At 43.6% G+C, this 23,525-nt stretch overlaps 1 protein-coding gene across 1 annotated transcript; it reads right to left on the bottom strand.

Annotated features, from left to right (window-relative positions):
• Positions 1–17,477: 17,477 nt before the first annotated feature.
• LOC125544148 (myosin heavy chain-like protein) lies at positions 17,478–19,745 on the bottom strand. The gene is made up of 4 exons (XM_048707732.1): positions 19,451–19,745; positions 18,282–18,600; positions 18,027–18,085; positions 17,478–17,735 (listed from the first exon to the last, which is right to left on the bottom strand). Exons 1-4 carry the CDS (start codon positions 19,683–19,685, stop codon positions 17,695–17,697), a joined length of 654 nt encoding a protein of 217 aa, XP_048563689.1. The 5' UTR covers positions 19,686–19,745; the 3' UTR covers positions 17,478–17,694.
• Between the last annotated feature and the right edge of the window lie 3,780 nt (positions 19,746–23,525).

Raw genomic sequence — 23,525 nt, 5'->3', positions numbered from 1 at the left:
GACTTAGAGTCATCTGGATCAGTGTCAAAACTTGCATCGACGTAACCCTTTACGACGAACCTTTTGTCACCTCCATAATCGAGAAACATATCCTTATTCCACTAAGGATAATTTTGATCAATGTCCAGTGATCTACTCCTAGATCACTATTGTACTCCCTTGCCAAACTCAGGGCAGGGTATACAATAGGTCTGGTACACAGCATGGCATACTTTATAGAACCTATGGCTGAGGCATAGGGAATGACTTTCATTCTCTCTCTATCTTCTGCCGTGGTCTGGTTTTTTGAGTCTTACTCAACTTGACACCTTTGTAACACAGGCAAGAACTCCTTTTTGACTGTTCCATTTTGAACTACTTCAAAATCTTGTCAAGGTATGTACTCATTGAAAAAACTTATCAAGCGTATTGATCTATCTCTATAGATCTTGATGATCAATATGTAAGCAGCTTCACCGAGGTCTTTCTTTGAAAAACTCCTTTCAAACATTCCTTTATGCTTTGCAGAATAATTCTACATTATCTCCGATCAACAATATGTCTTTCACATATACTTATCAGAAATGCTATAGTGCTCCCACTCACTTTCTTGTAAATACAGGCTTCACCACAAGTCTGTATAAAACTATATGCTTTGATCAACTTATCAAAGCGTATATTCCAACTCCGAGATGCTTGCACCAGTCCATAGATGGATCGCTGGAGCTTGCATATTTTGTTAGTACCTTTAGGATTGACAAAACCTTCTGGTTGCATCATATACAACTCTTCTTTAATAAATCCATTAAGGAATGCAGTTTTGTTTATCCATTTGCCAGATTTCATAAAATGCGGCAATTGCTAACATGATTCGGACAGACTTAAGCATAGATACGAGTGAGAAACTTTCATCGTAGTCAACACCTTGAACTTGTCGAAAACCTTTTTGCGACAATTCTAGCTTTGTAGATAGTAACACTACTATCAGCGTTCGTCTTCCTCTTGAAGATCCATTTAATCTCAATGGCTCGCCGATCATTGGGCAAGTCAATCAAAGTCCATACTTTGTTCTCATACATGGATCTCATCTCAGATTTCATGGCTTCTAGCCATTTTGCGGAATCTGGGCTCACCATCGCTTCTTCATAGTTCGTAGGTTCATCATGATCTAGTAGCATGACTTCTAGAACAGGATTACCGTACCACTCTGGTGCGGATCTTACTCTGGTTGATCTACGAGGTTCAGTAATAACTTGATCTGAAGTTCCATAATTATCATCATTAACTTCCTCACTAATTGGTGTAGGTGTCACAGAAATCGGTTTCTGTGATGAACTACTTTCCAATAAGGGAGCAGGTACAGTTACCTCATCAAGTTCTACTTTCCTCCCACTCACTTCTTTCGAGAGAAACTCCTTCTCTAGAAAGGATCCATTCTTGGCAACGAATGTCTTGCCTTCGGATCTGTGATAGAAGGTGTACCCAACAGTCTCCTTTGGGTATCCTATGAAGACACATTTCTCCGATTTGGGTTCGAGCTTATCAGGTTGAAGCTTTTTCACATAAGCATTGCAATCTCAAACTTTAAGAAACGACAGCTTAGGTTTCTTGCCAAACCATAGTTCATATGGTGTCATCTCAACGGTTTAGATGGTGCCCTATTTAACGTGAATGCAGCTGTCTCTAATGCATAACCCCAAAACGATAGTGGTAGATCGGTAAGAGACATCATAGATTGCACCATATCTAATAAAGTACGGTTATGACGTTCGGACACACCATTACACTGTGGTGTTCCAAGTGGCGTGAGTAGTGAAACTATTTCACATTGTTTTAACTGAAGGCCAAACTCTTAACTCAAATATTTTACCTCTGCGATCATATCGTAGAAACTTTTATTTTCTTGTTACGATGATTCTCCACTTCACTCTGAAATTCTTTGAACTTTTCAAATGTTTCAGACTTGTGTTTCATTAAGTAGATATACCCATATCCGCTCAAATCATCTGTGAAGGTCAGAAAATAACGATACTTGCCGTGAGCCTTAACACTCATCGGACCGCATACATCAGTATGTATTATTTCTAATAAGTCAGTTGCTCGCTCCATTGTTCCGGATAACGGAGTCTTAGTCATCTTGCCCATGAGGCATGGTTCGCAAGCATCAACTGATTCATAATCAAGTGATTCCAAAAGCCCATCAGGATGGATTTTCTTCATGCGCTTTACACCAATATGACCTAAACGGCAGTGCCACAGATAAATTGCACCATCATTATTAACTTTGCATCTTTTGGTTTCAATTTTATGAATATGTGTATCACTACGATCGAGATCCAACGAACCATTTTCATTGGGTGTGTAACCATATAAGGTTTTATTCATGTAAACAGACCAACAATTTATTCTCTTACTTAAATGAATAACCGTATTGCAATAAACATGATCAAATCATATTCATGCTCAACGCAAACACCAAATAACACTTATTTATGTTCAACACTAATCCCAAAAGTATAGGGAGTGTGCGATGATGATCATATCAACTTGGAACCACTTCCAGCACACATAGTCACTTCACCCTTAACTAGTCTATGTTCATTCTGCAACTCCCGTTTCGAGTTACTACTCTTAGCAACTGAACCAGTATCAAATACCGAGGGGTTGCTACGAACACTAGTAAAATACATCAATAATCTGTATATCAAATATACCTTTGTTCACTTTGCCATCCTTCTTATCCGCCAAATACTTGGGGCAGTTCCGCTTCCAGTGACCAGTCCCTTTGCAGTAGAAGCACTTAGTCTCAGGCTTAGGACCAGACTTGGGCTTCTTCACTTGAGCAGCAACTTGCTTGCCGTTCTTCTTGAAGTTCCCCTTCTTCCCTTTGCCCTTTTCTTGAAACTAGTGGTCTTGTCTACCATCAACACTTGATATTTTTCTTGATTTCTACCTTCATCGATTTCAGCATTACGAAGAGCTTGGGAATCGTTTCCGTTATCCCTTGCATATCATAGTTCATCACGAAGTTCTACTAACTTGGTGATGGTGACTAGAGAATTTTGTCAATCACTATTTTATCTGAAAGATTAACTCCCACTTGATTCAAGCGATTGTAGTACCCAGATAATCTGAGCACATGCTCACTGCTTGAGCTATTCTCCTCCATCTTTTAGCTATAGAACTTGTTGGAGACTTCATATCTCTCAACTCGGGCATTTGCTTGAAATATTAACTTCAACTCCTGGAACATCTCATATGGTCCATGACATTCAAAACGTCTTTGAAGTCCCGATTCTAAGCCGTTAAGCATGGTGCACTAAACTATCAAGTAGTCATCATATTGAGCTAGCCAAACGCTCATAACGTCTGCATCTGCTCCTGCAACAGGTCTGTCACCTAGCGGTGCATCAAAGACATAATTCTTCTGTGCAGCAATGCGGATAATCCTCAGATCACGGATCCAATCCGCATCATTGCTACTAACATTTTTCAACATAATTTTTCTCTAGGAACACGATAAACTGGGAGCAACATCGCGAGCTATTGATCTACAACATAGATATGCTAATACTACCAGGACTAAGTTCATGATAAATTAAAGTTCAATTAATCATATTACTTAAGAACTCCCACTTAGACAGACATCCCTCTAATCCTCTAAGTGATCACGTGATCCAAATCAACTAAACCATGTCCGATCATCACGTGAGATGGAGTAGTTTCAATGGTGAACATCACTATATTGATCATATCTACTATATGATTCACGCTCGACCTTTCGGTCTCCGTGTTCCGAGGCCATATCTGTTATATGCTAGGCTCGTCAAGTTTAACCTAAGTATTCCGCGTGTGCAACTGTTTTGCACCCGTTGTATTTGAACGTAGAGCCTATCACACCCGATCATCACGTGGTGTCTCAGCACGAAGAACTTTCACAACGGTGCATACTCAGGGAGAACACTTATACTTTGATAATTTAGTGAGGGATCATCTTATAATGCTACCGTCAATCAAAGCAAGATAAGATGCATAAAAGATAAACATCACATGCAATCAATATAAGTGATATGATATGGCCATCATCATCTTGTACTTGTGATCTCCATCTCCGAAGTATCGTCATGATCACCATCGTCACCGACGTGACACCTTGATCTCCATCGTAGTATCGTTGTCGTCTCGCCAATCTTATGCTTCCACGACTATCGCTACCGCTTAGTGATAAAGTAAAGCACTACAGTGCGATTGCATTGCATACAATAAAGCGACAACCATATGGCTCCTGCCAGTTGCCGATAACTCGGTTACAAAACATGATCATCTCATACAATAAAATTTAGCATCATGTCTTGACCATATCACATCACAACATGCCCTGCAAAAACAAGTTAGACGTCCTCTACTTTGTTGTTGCAAGTTTTACATGGCTGCTACGGGCTTAGCAAGAACCGTTCTTACCTACGCATCAAAACCACAAGGATAGTTTGTCAAGTTAGTGTTGTTTTAACCTTCTCAAGGACCGGGCGTAGCCACACTCGGTTCAACTAAAGTTGGAGAAACTGACACCCGCCAGCCACTTGTGTGCAAAGCACGTCGGTAGAACCAGTCTCGCGTAAGCGTACACATAATGTCGGTCTGGGCCGCTTCATCCAACAATACCGCCGAACCAAAGTGTGACATGCTGGTAAGCAGTATGACTTATATCGCCCACAACTCACTTGTGTTCTACTCGTGCATATTACATCAACGCATAAAACCTGGCTTGGATGCCACTGTTGGGGAACGTAGTAATTTCAAAAAATTTCCTACGCACACGCAAGATCATGGTGATGCATAGCAACGAGAGGGGAGAGTGTTGTCTATGTACCCTCGTAGACCGTTCGCGGAAGCATTATATCAACGCGGTTGATGTAGTCGTACGTCTTCACATCCGACCGATCCAAGTACCGAAAGCACGGCACCTCCGAGTTCTGCACACGTTCGGCACGGTGACGTCCTCGCTTTCTCGATCCAGCAAGAGGGGTGAAGTGTTGGGGAACGTAGCAGAAATTCAAAATTTTCCTACGTGCCACCAAGATCTATCTATGGAGAGACCAGCAACGAGGGGAAGGAGAGTGCATCTACATACCCTTGTAGATCGCTAAGCGGAAGCGTTCAAGTGAACGGGGTTGATGGAGTCGTACTCGTCGTGATCCAAATCACCGGAGATCCTAGTGCCGAACAGACAGCACCTCCGCGTTCAACACACGTACAGCCCGACGACGTCTCCCACGCCTTGATCCAGCAAGGAGAGAGGGAGAGGTTGAGGAAGACTCCATCCAGCAGCAGCACAACGGCGTGGTGGTGGTGGAGGAGTGTGGCAATCCTGCAGGGCTTCGCCAAGCACCACGGGAGAGGAGAAGGACTTAGGAGAGAGGGAGGGCTGCGCCATCAGGCAGAGATCAAAATCACGTATGTTATGGGCAGCCCCTAGGCCTCATATATATAGGGGAAGGGGAGGAGGCTGCGCCCCCTCTAGGGTTCCCACCCCTAGAGGGGCGGCAGCCCTAGATGGGTCTTGGGTGGCGGCCAAGAGAGGGGAGAGGGGGAGGCGCCCCTAGGGTGGGCCTTAAGGCCCATCTGGACCTAGGGTTTGCCCCCTCCCACTCTCCCTGCGCCTTGGGCCTTGGTGGGAGGCGCACCAGCCCACTAAGGGGCTGGTCCCTCACCACTCTTGGCCCACGCAACCTTCTGGGGTTGGTGGCCCCACTTGGTGGACCCCCGGGACCCTCCCGGTGGTCCCGGTACGTTACCGATAAACCCCAAAACTCTTCCGGTGACCAAAACAGGACTTCCCATATATAAATCTTTACCTCCGGACCATTCCGGAACTCCTCGTGACGTACGGGATCTCATCCGGGACTCCGAACAACATTCGGTAACCACATACAAACTTCCTTTATAACCCTAGCGTTATCGAACCTTAAGTGTGTAGACCCTACGGGTTCGGGAGACATGCAGACATGACCGAGACGTTCTCCGGTCAATAACCAACAGCGGGATCTGGATACCCATGTTGGCTCCCACATGTTCCACGATGATCTCATCGGATGAACCACGATGTCAAGGACTTAATCAATCCCGTATACAATTCCCTTAGTCTAGCGGTACGATACTTGCCCGAGATTCGATCGTCGGTATCCCGATACCTTGTTCAATCTCGTTACCGGCAAGTCTCTTTACTCGTTCCGTAACACATCATCCCGTGATCAACTCCTTGATCACATTGTGCACATTATGATGATGTCCTACCGAGTGGGCCCAGAGATACCTCTCCGTTTACACGGAGTGACAAATCCCAATCTCGATTCGTGCCAACCCAACAGACACTTTAGGAGATACCCATAGTTCACCTTTGTAGTCACCCAGTTACGTTGTGACGTTTGGTACACCCAAAGCACTCCTACGGTATCCGGGAGTTGCACAATCTCATGGTCTAAGGAAATGATACTTGACATTAGAAAAGCTTTAGCATACGAACTACATGATCTTGTGCTAGGCTTAGGATTGGGTCTTGTCCATCACATCATTCTCCTAATGATGTGATCCCGTTATCAATGACATCCAATGTCCATGGTCAGGAAACCGTAACCATCTATTGATCAACGAGCTAGTCAACTAGAGGCTTACTAGGGACATGGTGTTGTCTATGTATCCACACATGTATCTGAGTTTCCTATCAATACAATTATAGCATGGATAATAAACGATTATCATGAACAAGGAAATATAATAATAATCAATTTATTATTGCCTCTAGGGCATATTTCCAACAGTCTCCCACTTGCACTAGAGTCAATAATCTAGTTCACATCGCCATGTGATTAACACTCACAGGTCACATCGCCATGTGACTAACACCCAAAGAGTTCTGGGTTTGATCATGTTGCTTGTGAGAGAGGTTTTAGTCAACGGGTCTGAACCTTTCAGATCCGTGTGTGCTTCACAAATCTCTATGTCATCTCCTAGATGCAGCTACCACGTTCTATTTGGAGCTATTCCAAATAACTGTTCTACTATACGAATCCAGTTTACTACTCAGAATAATCTGGATTAGTGTCAAAGTTTGCATCGGCGTAACCCTTTACGACGAACTCTTTTACCACCTCCATAATCGAGAAAATTCCTTAGTCCACTAGTTACTAAGGATAACTTTGACTGCTGTCCTGTGATCCATTCTTGGATCACTCTTGTACCCCTTGACTGACTCATGGCAAGGCACACTTCAGGTGCGGTACACAGCATAGCATACTGTAGAGCCTATGTCTTAAGCATAGGGGACGACCTTTGTCCTTTCTCTCTATTCTGCCGTGGTCGAGCTTTAAGTCTTAACTTCATACCTTACAACTCAGGCAAGAACTCCTTCTTTGACTGATTCATCTTGAACACCTTCAAGATCATGTCAAGGAATGTGCTCATTTGAAAGTACCATTTAAGCGTTTTGATCTATCCTTATAGATCTTGATGCTCAATGCTCAAGTAGCTTAATCCAGGCTTTCCATTGAAAAACACTTTCCAAATAACCCTATATGCTTTCCAGAAATTCTACGTCATTTCTGATCCATAATATGTCAACAACATATACTCATCAGAAATTCTATAGTGCTCCCACTCACTTCTTTGGAAATACAAGTTTCTCATAAACTTTGTATAAACCCAAAATCTTTGATTATCTCATCAAAGTGTACATTCCAACTCCGAGATGCTCACTCCAGTCCTCAGAAGGATTGCTGGAGCTTTGCATCCTTATTAGCATCTTTTCAGGATTGACAAAACCTTTCGATTTTATCACATACAACCTTTCCTCAAGAAAATCGTCGAGGAAACAATGTTTTGACATCCTATCTGCAAGATTTCATAAATAATGCAGTGACTGCTAATATAATTCCAACAGACTCTTAGCATCGCTACGAGTGAGAAAATCTCACAGTAGTCAACTCCTTGAACTTGTCAAAAAACATCTTAACGACAAGTCGAGCTTTCTTAATGGTGACATTTACCATCATTGTCCGTCTTCCTTTTAAAATCCATCTACACTCAACAGCCTTACGACCATCAAGTAGTTCTTCCAAAGTCTACACTTTGTTTTCATACATGGATCCTCTCTCGGATTATATGGCCTCGAGCCATTTTGGAATCCAGGCCCACCATCGCTTCTCCATAGCTCGTAGGTTCATTGTTGTCTAGCAACATGACTTCCAAGACAGGACTACGTACCACTCTGAAGTAGTATGCATCCTTGTCATCCCACGAGGTTTGGGAGTGACTTGATCCGAAGTCTCATGATCACTATCATAAGCTTCCACTTCAATTGGTGTAGGTGCCACAGGAACAACTCTTTGTGCCCTGCTATACACTAGTTGAAGCGACGGTTCAATAACCTCATCAAGTCTCCACCATCCTCCCACTCAATTCTTTCGAGAGAAGCTTTTCCTCGAGAAAGGACCTGATTCTAGAAACAATCCTTTATTGCTTTCGGATCTGAGACAGGAGGTATACCCAACTGTTTTTGGGTTGTCCTATGAAGATGCATTTATCCGCTTTGGGTTCGAGCTTATCAGCCTGAAACTTTTTCACATAAGCGTCGCAGCCCCAAACTTTTAAGAAATGACATCTTAGGTTTCTCTAAACCATAGTTCATACGGTGTCATCTCATCGGAATTACGTGGTGCCCTATTTAAAGTGAATGTGGTTGTCTCTAATGCTTAACCCATAAACTATTGTGGTAATTCGATAAGAGACATCATGGTATGCATCATATCCAATAGGGTGCAGTTATGATGTTCGGACACACCATCACACTATGGTGTTCCAGGCTGTATTAGTTGTGAAACAATTTCCACAATGTCTTAATTCTGTGCCAAACTCGTAATTCAGATATTCATCTCTATGATCATATCATAGATCTTTTATCCTCTTGTCACGACGATCTTTCAACTTCACCCTGAAATTACTTGAACCTTTCAATAATTCAGACTCGTGATTCATGAAGTAAATATACTCAACATCTACTCAAATCATCTGTGAAGTAAGAACATAACGATATCCACTACATGCCTCAGCACTCATTGGACTACACACATCAAAATGTATTACTTCCAACAAGTTGCTTTCTAGTTCCATTTTACTGAAAACGAGGCTTTCAGTCATCTTGCCCATGTGATATGATTTGCATGTCTCAAGTGATTCAAAATCAAGTGAGTCCAAACGATCCATCTGTATAGAGTTTCTTCATGCATATCTACCAACAAACATGGTTCGCATGTCTCAATCCTTTCAAAATGGGTGAGTCCAAAGATCCATCAACATGGAGCTTCTTCATGCGTTTTATACCGATATGACTTACGTGGCAGTGCCACAAGTAGGTGGTACTATCATTACTATCTTTTGACATGAACATGTGTATCACTACGATCGAGATTCAATAAACCATTCATTTTAGGTGCAAGACCATTGAAGGTATTATTCAAATAAACAGAGCAACCGTTTATTCTCCTTAAATGAATAACCGTATTGTGATAGACATAATCCAATCATGTCTATGCTCAACGCAAACACCAATCTCGATGGTAGAGGGAGCGTGCGATGCTTGATAACATCAACATTGGAAATACTTCCAACACATATCGTCAGCTCACCTTTAGCTAGTCTCCGTTTATTCCGTAGCTTTTATTTCGAGTTACTAACCCTTAGCAACCGAACCGGTATCTAATACCCTGGTGCTACTAGGAGTACTAGTAAAGTACACATCAACACAATGTATATCCAATATACTTCTATCGACCTTGCCAGCCTTCTAATCTACCAAGTATCTAGGGTAATTCTGCTCCAGTGGTTGTTCCCCTTATTACAGAAGCACTTAGTCTCGGGTTTGGGTTCAACCTTGGGTTTCTTCACTAGAGCAGCTGAATTGCCGTGTCATGAAGTATCCCTTCTTGCCCTTGCCCTTCTTGAAACTAGTGGTTTCACTAACCATCAACAATTGATGCTCCTTCTTGATTTCTACTTTCGCGGTGTCAAACATCGCGAATATCTCACGGATCATCATATATGTCCCTGATACATTATAGTTCATCACGAAGCTCTAGCAGCTTAGTGGTAATGACTTCGGAGAAACATCACTATCTTATCTGGAAGATCAACTCCCACTTGATTCAAATGATTGTTGTACTCAGACAATCTGAGCACAAGCTCAACAATTGAGCTTTTCTCCCTTAGTTTGCAGGCTAAGAAAATCGTCGGAGGTCTTATACCTCTTGACGTGGGCACGAGCCTGAAATCCCAATTTCAGTCCTTGAAACATCTCATATGTTTCGCGACGTTTCAAAACGTCTTCGGTGCCTCAATTCTAAACCGTTTAACTCAACTATCACGTAGTTATCAAAATGTGTATGTCAGATGTTCGCAACATCCACAGACGACGTTCAAGGTTCAGCATACTGAGTGGTGCATTAAGGACATAAGCCTTCTAAGAAGCAATGAGGACAATCCTCAGTTTACGGACCTAGTCCGCATAATTGCTACTATCAACTTTCAACTAATTTTTCTCTAGGAACATAACTAAACAGTAGAACTAAAGCGCGAGCTACGACATAATTTGCAAAAACCTTTTGACTATGTTCAGGATAATTAAGTTCATCTTATGAACTCCCACTCAGATAGACATCCCTCTAGTCATCTAAGTGATTACATGATCCGAGTCAACTAGGCCGTGTCCGATCATCACGTGAGACGGACTAGTCAACATCGGTGAACATCTTCATGTTGATCGTATCTACCATACGACTCATGCTCGACCTTTCGGTCTTCTGTGTTCCGAGGCCATGTCTGTACATGCTAGGCTCGTCAAGTTAACCCTAAGTGTTTCGCGTGTGTAAATCTGTCTTACACCTGTTGTATGTGAACGTTAGAATCTAACACCCGATCATCACGTGGTGCTTCGAAACACGAACTGTCGCAACGGTGCACAGTTAGGGGAGAACACTTCTTGAAATTGTTGTAAGGGATCATCTTATTTAGTACCGTCGTTCTAAGCAAATAAGATGTATAAACATGATAAACATCACATGCAATCAAATAGTAGTGACATGATATGGCCAATATCATATAGCTCCTTTGATCTCCATCTTGGGGCTCCATGATCATCTCGTCACCGGCATGACACCATGATCTCCATCATCATGATCTCCATCATCGTGTCTTCATGAAGTTGTCTCGTCATCTATTACTTCTACTACTACAGCTAACGGTTAGCAATAAAGTAAAGTAATTACATGACGTTTATGTTGACACACAGGTCATAAATAAATAAAGACAACTCCTATGGCTCCTGCCGGTTGTCATACTCATCGACATGCAAGTCGTGATTCCTATTAGAAGAACATGATCAATCTCATACATCACATATATCATTCATAACATCCTTTGGGCCATATCACATCACATAGCATACCCTGCAAAAACAAGTTAGACGTCCTCTAATTGTTGTTTGCATGTTTTACGTGGCTGCTATGGGTTTCTAGCAAGAACGTTTCTTACCTACGCAAAGACCACAACGTGATATGCCAATTGCTATTTACCCTTCATAAGGACCCTGTTCATCGAATCCGATCCGATTAAAGTGGGAGAGACAGACACCCGCTAGCCACCTTATGCAACTAGTGCATGTCAGTCGGTGGAACCTGTCTCACGTAAGAGTACGTGTAAGGTCGGTCCGGGCCGCTTCATCCCACGATGCCGCCGAATCAAGATAAGACTAGTAACGGCAAGCATATTGAACAAAATCAACGCCCACAACTACTTTGTGTTCTACTCGTGCATAGAAACTACGCATAGACCTAGCTCTGATACCACTGTTGGGGAACGTAGCAGAAATTCAAAATTTTCCTACGTGTCACCAAGATCTATCTATGGAGAGACCATCAACGAGGGGAAGGAGAGTGCATCTACATACCCTTGTAGATCGCTAAGCGGAAGCGTTCAAGTGAACGGGGTTGATGGAGTCGTACTCGTCGTGATCCAAATCACCGGAGATCCTAGTGCCGAACGGACGGCACCTCCGCGTTCAACACACGTACAGCCCGACGACGTCTCCCACGCCTTGATCCAGCAAGGAGAGAGGGAGAGGTTGAGGAAGACTCCATCCAGCAGCAGCACAACGGCGTGGTGGTGGTGGAGGAGTGTGGCAATCCTGCAGGGCTTCGCCAAGCACCACGGGAGAGGAGAAGGACTTAGGAGAGAGGGAGGGCTGCGCCATCAGGCAGAGATCAAAATCACGTATGTTATGGGCAGCCCCTAGGCCTCATATATATAGGGGAAGGGGAGGAGGCTGCGCCCCCTCTAGGGTTCCCACCCCTAGAGGGGCGGCAGCCCTAGATGGGTCTTGGGTGGCGGCCAAGAGAGGGGAGAGGGGGAGGCGCCCCTAGGGTGGGCCTTAAGGCCCATCTGGACCTAGGGTTTGCCCCCTCCCACTCTCCCTGCGCCTTGGGCCTTGGTGGGAGGCGCACCAGCCCACTAAGGGGCTGGTCCCTCACCACTCTTGGCCCACGCAAACTTCTGGGGTTGGTGGCCCCACTTGGTGGACCCCCGGGACCCTCCCGGTGGTCCCGGTACGTTACCGATAAACCCCGAAACTCTTCCGGTGACCAAAACAGGACTTCCCATATATAAATCTTTACCTCCGGACCATTCCGGAACTCCTCGTGACGTCCGGGATCTCATCCGGGACTCCGAACAACATTCAGTAACCACATACAAACTTCCTTTATAACCCTAGCGTTATCGAACCTTAAGTGTTTAGACCCTACGGGTCCGGGAGACATGCAGACATGACCGAGACGTTCTCCGGCCAATAACCAACAGCGGGATCAAGATACCCATGTTGGCTCCCACATGTTCCACGATGATCTCATCGGATGAACCACGATGTCAAGGACTTAATCAATCCCGTATACAATTCCCTTAGTCTAGCGGTACGATACTTGCCCGAGATTCGATCGTCGGTATCCCGATACCTTGTTCAATCTCGTTACCGGCAAGTCTCTTTACTCGTTCCGTAACACATCATCCCGTGATCAACTCCTTGATCACATTGTGCACATTATGATGATGTCCTACCGAGTGGGCCCAGAGATACCTCTCCGTTTACACGGAGTGACAAATCCCAGTCTCGATTCGTGACAACCCAACAGACACTTTCGGAGATACCCATAGTGCACCTTTATAGTCACCCAGTTATGTTGTGACATTTGGTACACCCAAAGCACTCCTACGGTATCCGGGAGTTGCACAATCTCATGGTCTAAGGAAATGATACTTGACATTAGAAAAGCTTTAGCATACGAACTACATGATCTTGTGCTAGGCTTAGGATTGGGTCTTGTCCATCACATCATTCTCCTAATGATGTGATCCCGTTATCAATGACATCCAATGTCCATGGTCAGGAAACCGTAACCATCTATTGATCAACGAGCTAGTCAACTAGAGGCTTACTAGGGACATGGTGTTGTCTATGTATCCACACATGTATCTGAGTTTCCTATCAATACAATTATAGCATGGATAATAAACGATTATCATGAACAAGGAAATATAATAATAATCAATTTATTATTGCCTCTAGGGCATATTTCCAACATGAAGTAGTATATGAGTTCCGGCAGCACGACGGTGTGGTGACGGTGTTGGTGAAGAACAATCTCCGCAGGGCTTCGCCTAAGCACTACGAAAACTATGACGGAGGATAAACTAGAGGGGACGGGGTTGCCGGCACACAGCTTGGTGTTTCTTGATGTGTCTTTGGTGCTATCCCTACCCCTCTATTTATATGTTGAGCCCTGGGGTCGAAACTTGGAGTAAAAGCCTCCTCAAAGTCGGTTTCACCCGAAAGGCAAGAGTCCTTCTCGGACTCCAGGGCTAGACGCCAGGGTTCCCGGCGTCTACCCCCTAGACGCTAGGGTTCCTGGCGTCTAGCCTCTGGTCTCCACAAAACTTCCTTTTGCACTTTCCAAAAGCCTCGTGGGCTTTCCCCTTTGGCCCAGATAAAGTGTTCTCGTGCCCAAACATTTCGGGAAACATCCGGAACCCCTTCCGGAGATCAAACACTACTATCCCATATATCAAACTTTATCTCCGGACCATTCTGGAGTTGCTCGTCATGTCCGTGATCTCATCCCGGACTCCGAACAACATTCGGTCATCAACATACATAACTCATATAGTACTATATCGTCAACGAACGTTAAGTGTGCGGACCCTACGGGTTCGAGAACTATGTAGACATGAACGAGACACCTCTCTGGTCAACAACCAATAGCGGGACCTGGATGCCCATATTGGCTCCTACATATTCTACGAAGATCTTTATCGGTCAGACCGCATAACAACATACGTTGTTCCCTTTGTCATAGGTATATTACTTGCTCGAGATTCGATCGTCGGTATCTCAATACCTAGTTCAATCTCGTTACCGGCAAGTCTCTTTACTCGTTTCGTGATACATCATCCCGCAACTAACTCATTAGTTGCAATGCTTGCAAGGCTTATAGTGATGTGCATTACCGAGTGGGCCTAGAGATACCTCTCTGACAATCGGAGTGACAAATCCTAATCTCGAAATACGCCAACCCAAAAAGTACCTTTGGAGACACCTGTAGAGCACCTTTATAATCACCCAGTTACGTTGTGACGTTTGGTGGCACACAAAGTGTTCCTCCGGTAAACGGGAGTTGCATAATCTCATAGTCATAGGAACATGTATAAGTCATGAAGAAAGCAATAGCAACAAACTAAACGATCAAGTGCTAAGCTAACGGAATGGGTCAAGTCAATCACATCATTCTCCTAATGATGTGATCCCGTTAATCAAATGACAACTCATGTCTATGGTTAGGAAACTTAACCATCTTTGATCAACGAGCTAGTCAAGTAGAGGCATACTAGTGACACTCTGTTTGTCTATGTATTCACACATGTATTATGTTTCCGGTTAATACAATTCTAGCATGAATAATAAACATTTATTATGAAATAAGGAAATAAATAATAACTTTATTATTGCCTCTAGGGCATATTTCCTTCAGGTGAGGCGCCGGTGAGGGCGTCGGAGTCAGGCCGCGAACCAGCCTACGCTCGCGCGGCTGCGGCGACCTGGGAGCGCGTGCGACACTTAGAGCGCGACCGCGGTGGGCTTGGAGCACGACCGACAAAGAAAGATTGCCGGCGTATGTTGTGCTTGTCACGGAGCCACGTATCCCACAGGGGGAAGTCGATGGCGTACCTCCAATCGTCGATTGATATCCTCCCGACGAGGTCCGGCGGCAGGCGGGTGCGACGTGGGTTGATCTCGTCCCGACAGGCCCGGCTGCTCACCGGGATCGGGAGAATGGGCACTCGATCCGCGGAGAGGTGTCAGTTATTAGGGAGGTGCACGTCCGTCCACGACAGCAACGTGCGCGTCTCTCAATAATGCTTGCATACCTCCGCCTTGACGTACGTGCACAAACGAGCTCCGGCCGCCGGTGGCGCGACGTGAAAGGCGGGTGGTGGAGTTGGAGGTGGAGGTGAAGGAGTAGAGCGGCGGCGACGGCCGGAGGAGGACCCGGCCTCGCGGCCGTGCTTTCCCTTGCAGCCGAGGATCCAATGCCATCCCATGGTGGCTGGCGGAGGGGCGGCAAGCTAGGGTTTGGATGTCGGGGCTCGAGGAGGCACGTGTCGTCGGGAGTGGAAATGGGGACTCCCACCGGTCCACGGGTTCCGCATTAAAAAGGACGGCGACCGCTCGGTCGGGGTGGCTGCTAGGTGGGGCCTCCCGCCCATGCGCAATCAATGTGAACGGTGAGATTTAGGTGGTCGGCTGCCAAGTGGGCCCGAGATGAACGCAGAGCGGGCGCGTGTGTGTCCGTTCGACGTTTGCGTGAACGCAAACCGGACGCATGTATGTGTCGGAAATGAAGTAGGCCTGACGCCAAAAGAACGAACTATGTGGATGCGGTCGCGCGTTGAATCGTGCCGTCTGTCCGTTTCGACTCAAACGGACATAGGTGGACGACTTGGAATCATGCATTGGAGTTGCCCCGGTGGTGATGATGGAGCAAACACACCAGGAGGAAGGAAGGGGGCTGGATCCGTGTGGTCAACATCATGCATAATCTTACCCATGACCACGATACTAGTAGTACTATGGCTCGTGACGTTGCGTCCAGTTCCCATGATTACACCCCAAGCCCAGTGCCCCGTTAAGAAATCCGAGAGGTGTTGGTGCTGCTCGCGCAATTAATTAAAGGAGAAGGAAAGCCGGTCCAGAGCAGGTCGCGGATCAACGGTGACAGCAAGCCGCGGCGATGGGCGTCGCCGTCAGCTCGATGGTGGGCGAGCACAAACATACGCGACGCGACGACGCAACTCGCCTCCTCCTCCCGTTGCTGGGTTGGTAGCGAGTAGGGGCCTGTGCATGATGTGTCCCCTAGATCCTCCACTACGAGGATGGAAAGGCGTGTGATATTTGGGGCCGTGCTCGGTCGCCCTCCATTCAGTTTCGGTTCCAGCCAGCCAGCCAGCCAGATTAGATGCGTGTGCGTGTGTGTGCGTGGCCTTTGGGCTCGTGCCAGGGTCGACAACTGGTTGTTGCCTGCCGGTTACAGTTCCGTAGCGCCAGGGGCCAGCAGGCCCGGATCTAGTGATCCTGACCTATGGAGGGAGGAGGGAAACCTCTAGAAGATCTATCTATCTCTTTGGTACAGTGCCATACTATGTCAAAAGGTATTGATGGAAATAAAAATAACATGGAGTATATTGTTTGATTTGATTGGAGAATAGCGCCTCCTCTCCAAGGTGGCAACTACTAGTCAATTGTTGTGAAAACAACATTCATTGCTGACGTGATTTGTCTTTTCCCCTGCTTTTATGCGTGCATGCATGCATGTATGTATGTATGAGCCACCACTCTTTGTTAAAGAAAGATGCCCACTTGTTAATTACTGATAAGAAAAGAAAACACACTTAGATTAGTGATGCCATCTTTGAAGGCAAACACAACTTCTCTTTGTCTTGTTTTCAACTTCAAGGATTTGAAAATTCATCAGAGCAAAAGATGAGTAAGCACATCACAATCACTAGAACCATGCCGTTTTGGTCCTGCTACCTTAGCAACGGCATGCACGCACTCGGATTCTTCTTCTTCTTCTTCAGATTACCTGATTCGTGGCTGGATTAATTATGCGCTAAGCAAACAGAAGCAGACGTCCCCCGTGACGCAGCCAAAGCTATCAGCAACAGTCTACTGTTTGCAGGTAGTGTTATTCCCAGCCTTCTCAAAGGATGCAACTAGGAAGATGGTTGTATATGTAGCGCAGGACGGGCTAGCTCGACTTGTCATATTCTCTTTCTCAAAAAAGAAAAGACTTGTTATATTCTCCAAATATGACATGATAAGAAAGAGAAAATCCAGAGCAGTATAAAGTGTCATGATAACAACAAGATTCCACAGATTCGATCATGGGTCCTCAAAATGGCAGGTCACTTCTTCCACGTACAAAAGCAAGAAAATAGAATGCAGTACACAACAAAAGAATAGTGTGTATCTTTCAACTTTGCCGCACAAAGTGAATGTGAGAATCCACCGAGATTACAAGAGCTATACATTGTACAGGGAGCTAGCGAAATGATTCTGAATCATGGCTTCTCCTTGAGGGTGATCCTAGTTTTGACGCGTCCTGGATTGGGAATTGCAGAACATGAGAACCCATCGAGCAAAACATTTCAATATACTGTAGTTGTTTGTAGGAGCAATGGCAATTAAAAAATGCATTTTACACTCCTTGTGTAATACAGTAGAAAATAGATACTATATATTAGGTTAGTCAATCAAGAATCAATGGACACAGTAGCTTGTCCCATGAAATGAAAACCTACTAAATGACTCAATCCAGCCATAACGATGATAAAACAAAGGGCATGCTCATAACACTTGTGCAATATACTGCACTGTCGGCAATAATACGTACCATCAGCTTCTTCAAATTCAACTTCTTTAATCACTTCGGCAGCAGCATGGTACTCAAACCTGCAGAAAGAAAACGTTGAAGAATTGGACTGGTACACCAGTAAAAGCAGTACATGTTTGCAGACATCTAAGGTTTTGTATCAAAGCCTTTGGCTAGGTGCACTTATTAAAATGAAGCCTTGGGCTAAAATGTGAGACACAAATGTATTATGGTTAACAGGAAGCAATGTGTAAGCTTAATAAATTAACTTTTTACCTGTTAGAGGAAGCCACCTCAGGTTCATACTCAGATGTGCTCTGGATAGCCTTAACTATAACATCAACAATTTCCTTCTTTCTAGTGCTGGCCATTAAACAATCATACTCGGTCGGCACAATGATTGCGAAGAAGTTATCACTGAGCTTGCTTATACATAGCTTATCAACAGCTGCAAGTGCTATTCTTCTCTTCAATATATCAGCATCAGGGTCGACAAGGTAGAGAGCAAAGTCTGTGATCACAAGGATGCGCCTTTTCATCTTTCCTGATTGAGTGAACTTCAACACCTTGTCCGCAAACAGAACTTTGTTATCCCCTGCAATATACCAAGGATCACCTTACATGCTTACGGACTGAGGTTATGCGGTTACGAACTTACAATACCGAATGCTCACGGTGTTGTCCATGAACAGGACACTTGCTAGTGACAACCAACAATTGCCATACCTATGGTGCATATCTCTTACAGACTTGCACAGCTAGGAGCCTACGACCATGCGCTAGAACAGTACTCCCTCCGTTTGTAAATACAAGTCTTTTTAGAGATTTCAATATGGACTACATACGGAGCAAAATGAGTGAATCTACACTTTCTATATACATTCGTATGTAGTTCATATTGAAATGTCTAAAAACACTTACACTTAGGAACGGAGGGAGTACTTCTTAATATTCAAGAATACTTAGAGAAGATACCATTAGTTAGTTACTATGTTGCGCCCCACCACCTGTCAATGCAGTAATGGCAGAATTGACTAATTTCACAAGTACTCCCTCCGTAAAGAAATATAAGAGCGTTTAGATCACTACTTTAGTGATTAAACACTCTTATATTTCTTTACAGAGGTAGTAGGACACTAAGAAAAAGACATAAAATGCAGTAGAACTCTAGTCCCTCTATTATTTCATACAAAGGTACGCATAAAATATTTGATCCAATCGCTCCACTACCGGGGCTAAACTCGCCGAGTTCAGACAACCCAAGACGTGATTTGACCATTCAAGTTAGCGCAATTCACACCGGGTAAATTCACATGGGGACTACCAAACGCACCGGATCCATTTCAGAAGACTACCACGAACCGAATCAGTCGACCTCCAATAAGACCACACTCAAAGTATACTACTCGGAAATAAACAATGATGTGGAAAGAGAGGGTCGGCACCTTGCTTGGCGAGGATCTTGGCCAGGCACGGGTCGTTGTGCACGCCGATGTAGTCGCCCATGCAGTCGCGGTAGACGGCCGCGCGGCGCCGCACCTTGGCACCCATGAGCATCCCGGCCGCGGGCGCCGGAACCATTTCCGCCGCTCCGCCGATTGCCACCGCCGGCGGGGGAGGGGGCGGGTCAGCGCGCTCGGGCTCCACCTGGATCCGCCTGAGAGGCCGGAATCGATCCATCGGCGAGACCGACTTGGGGAAACCACGCAACAGGTGAGAAGGGCTTTTTTTTTCTTAGAACAGACAAAAAGAGGGCTCTGGCCGCTAGTGACTTTCAACTTGGGCTCTGTTGCTTGCAATGGTTGGGCCGAAGTGATGGGCTTTGCCTGGGCTCAAGTTTAGCTAGGCTGGCCCCTAGAAAAGACCGCAAGGGCTATTTATCGCTTTAAGCGATAGGATAGCCTCCTCCCGCCGAGGGAATCTTCCTCTGCCCTACGAATCGGGCAGGTCCATTTTCTTTTGCTTGACTTCAAAATAACAGAGAAAAACATGGAAGACTGGAGGATCGAAACCCCGGTCTCCGCGATGATGCAGCTCGCGTCTTGCCACTAGGCTACAATCGGCTTCGTGCTAAGTAGCTTGGCGCAACCGTAGTTGAAGGTCAAGATCTGGTTTTCACTAGATTTTTGTTTTTTTCTTTCTTTTTTTCTTTTGTTTCATTTATTTTTTTCATCTCCATTTTTTTCATTTTTTTGCACTTTGTTTCCTTTTACTTTTTTCTTTTCTTTTTTCTTCTCCAATTTTTGTTTTTATTTCGTTTTTTCTTATGTTTGTTTTTGTTTTCACTCTACATTTTCGTATATATTAAAAGTATTTATTTAAAATTGATCAACAATTTTTTTATACACATTCAACATTGTTCGAACACTTATTCAACATTTTTTAAATATTTTTTAATACTTTTATACTTATTAAAAAATTAAATACTTGTTCAACATTTTTCATATACCCGTTCAACATTTTTTTAATACCTATTCAACATTTTTTAAATACTTCTTCAACATTTTAAATACTTATTCAGCATTTTCAAATACTTGTTCAACATTTTTCAAATTCTTGTTCAACATTTTCCAATACTTGTTCAACATTTGTCATATACTTGTTCAACATTTTTCATATACTCATTCAATATTTTTTAATACCTGTTAAACATTTTTTAATACCTGTTGAACATATATTTGGTTCAACATTTTTTAAATTCTTGTTCAACATTTTCTAATACTTATTCAACATTTTTTATAAATGTGTTTTTGAAGAGTGTTTTTTGTAATATATACATATATGTATGTATGTATAATATTTTTAAAGTACAAATAAAATTACAAAACTGAAGCAAAAAATGAGAGCAGAAAACAGGAAAAAAACAGGCTGTGGCTCCTGCGCTGCTGGGCCGGCCCGTCTGGGACTTCCCCCAACGCGAGTGCAGCGCGTGTGCTGGCTGAACGCGACATATAGCAGCGTCCAGAAAAGAAGGCAATTGCTATGGCACGCTCATTATTTTGCGAGACGGATGTTGCGGGAGCCCCGCGCGTTGCTGCGGGAATCAGTTACAAAATATTCTATGAGATTTGAATTTGTGAAATATCAAAAATTATATAGATTAATAACATGTGAACCAAAATTCAAAATATATACGACTTATTGATCATGTATAGTGTAAACTACTTATTGAAATAAGTTAAAAAATAGAATGAAAAACATGTTTCCACACATGGTCACATGTGGTGGTTGGTCTTTGCCTATGCATGGTTGCATGTTGATGCGGGCCCTTTCCAAATCCATAATTACATAAGTTAGTGCGGATGACTCTTTTATGTATATAAGATCCCTATTTGTCGCGCGCTGCCACAAATTATCGACCACTCGCACATCCTAAGCTCGTAAAATGGGCCGGCCCAAGTAAAGCTTTTGTACGTGTGGGGCAGCCAGGTTTTGGCAAGGTTCCTGACTGGTTTGGGAAATCTCCTCAAGGTTCCTAAACTTTTTTTCCTCTTTTTATCGGTTTATGGTTTTTCTTAAATATCACACAATGATCGTATTTTCAAAATTTATTCAAAAATTCAATGAAATGTTTGTGTTTTCAAAATTTTGTCTAAAATTTCTAAAACATGTTCTTTTATTTAAAATCCATTCACAAATTATCGACCGCTCGCACATCAATTTTTTTAAAAAAGAAAAATGATCCCTTTTTAACAAAACATTGTTCACAATTTAACAAATGATTTGAGTTCAAAATTTTGAACACTAATTCATAATATGTTCAGTTATTGAAGAAAGTGTTCGTGGTTTCCATTTTTTGCAATTTTCACAAGATTTTTTTTTCAAAATGTGTTCACTGATTAAAAACATGTCAGTGGTTTCAAAATATGTTCAGAATTTCAAAAAATGTTCTTGTTTTCAGAATTTGCTAAAAATTCAAAACAATCAGGAATTTCAAAAGGTGTCCACGGTTTCAAAAAATGTTTCCATTTTTAAAATTTTGTTCACAAATTCAACATATGTTTGGGATTTAAATTTTTTTTACTATTTTCAAAAGTGCGTTGAAAATTTCAAAAATGTTCGCACTTTCCAAAATATGTTCGAAATCTGAAAAAAATCTGCACATTTATTTCCAAAAATGGTTCTCAATTGTTTTAGAATTTTTTTGCTACGCTAGCTCATTCTTTTCACTATAGTATGGTGGTCTGGTTCTGCAGCTCCAGTTGGTTATTTTATGATTCGTGATGCTCTTCAATCGCAAACGTTAGTCAGGTTTAGGTTCTTTTTTGTAGGAAAGTTAGCTCTGGTTTCTAGGAAGACGCAATCGACAACAGGCTTGTTGCGAGTTCGAGTCCTCGCCAGTGCACTAACCCTTTTTTTTGCAATTTCCCTGTTGCATCCAATGGGTCCGTCCAGTCGAGTTGTCACTTTGCAAATCGCTACCAAAATTGTCACATAAAGCGACATATAGGAGTTCACCTATTAAGCGACGAAGTGTTGGTGCAATATTTGTCGTCTTGTGTTTTGGAGATTGTTGACAGAAACAGGCATTGGCTGATTTGTTTGCTAGTGCACACAGAGAGAAATAGTCCATGCAGAACCGAAGAGAATGTTGTCTTTTGTGTAAATTACGAGGAACTTCACCGTAGAATATCTGCGTTGCAGAGAAGAATGAGCTACATCTGTTGAAGCCATGCAGACAAGAAGATTGTTGTGAAGGAGTTAAACCCTAAAAAATTATTGCTGACATGAAGTAATTGGATCGGAGATTATGTCCGAAGAGAATTGACTACGGTGAATAGAAAGTCGAAGACAAAGTGAAGACGTAGTATCATTTTGTTCTTCTTCTTTCATTCTTTTGAGTCATAGGACCTCCGTACTATTAAGAGGGGTATAGGTTCTCAAAGCTTAGATCCGCTATGATGCTTAGCCCAAAACCTATGCGAGACTGAGAGAAATCTCTTTTTATTTCGAATGATTACCTGCCAGCAGTAGACGTTGTTCTTCGTGCTGCAGGAGATATCTTTCGAACTGAGGATTTAGTATTACTTTCTCCGCAAGGAATGTGACCGTTGTGCTCAAATTTTCGACCATTGGACTCGCGTCGTTCGGCCATTGGCTGCTCCACATGTCCAATTTGGTCATTTCCCATCAGGGAAGGTTGCGGCTATAAATAGCCAGCCCGCTCCAATGTTGTCCGTTGGCTGCTTCGCTTAAGATTTCTGGGAAGATTGATTGAGCAACCTCTCTCTGAGTGATTTGAGTTTAAGATCCACCGAGAGAAAAATCAAGAGCCCAAACTTAGACAGTGGTTGAGCATCACAATAGTTCTGAGTTAAGAGTTCGTGTACCTATTACTCTTGAGAGCTGCGCACTCTCTAGACGGATAGGTGTCAGCTCGAGTGTTGAAGAGTTGTTGTCTTCACTAAGCAAGATCTTCAGCAACCAAGAGTCATTGTGGTTTGCGAAGAGGTCTGTCGAAGGTTTGGAGATCGCCGACAAGTATCTAGCACAAGTGAAATCAACTAGAGTCTGATCAGC

The sequence above is a fragment of the Triticum urartu genome, chromosome 3A, assembly GCF_056163025.1.
Source record: "Triticum urartu cultivar PI428250 chromosome 3A, HENAU_Tu73, whole genome shotgun sequence".
In the NCBI taxonomy this organism is placed as follows: domain Eukaryota; kingdom Viridiplantae; phylum Streptophyta; class Magnoliopsida; order Poales; family Poaceae; genus Triticum; species Triticum urartu.
Note: the sequence above shows the minus strand (reverse complement) of the source record. Positions and strands in the feature narration are given on the sequence as shown.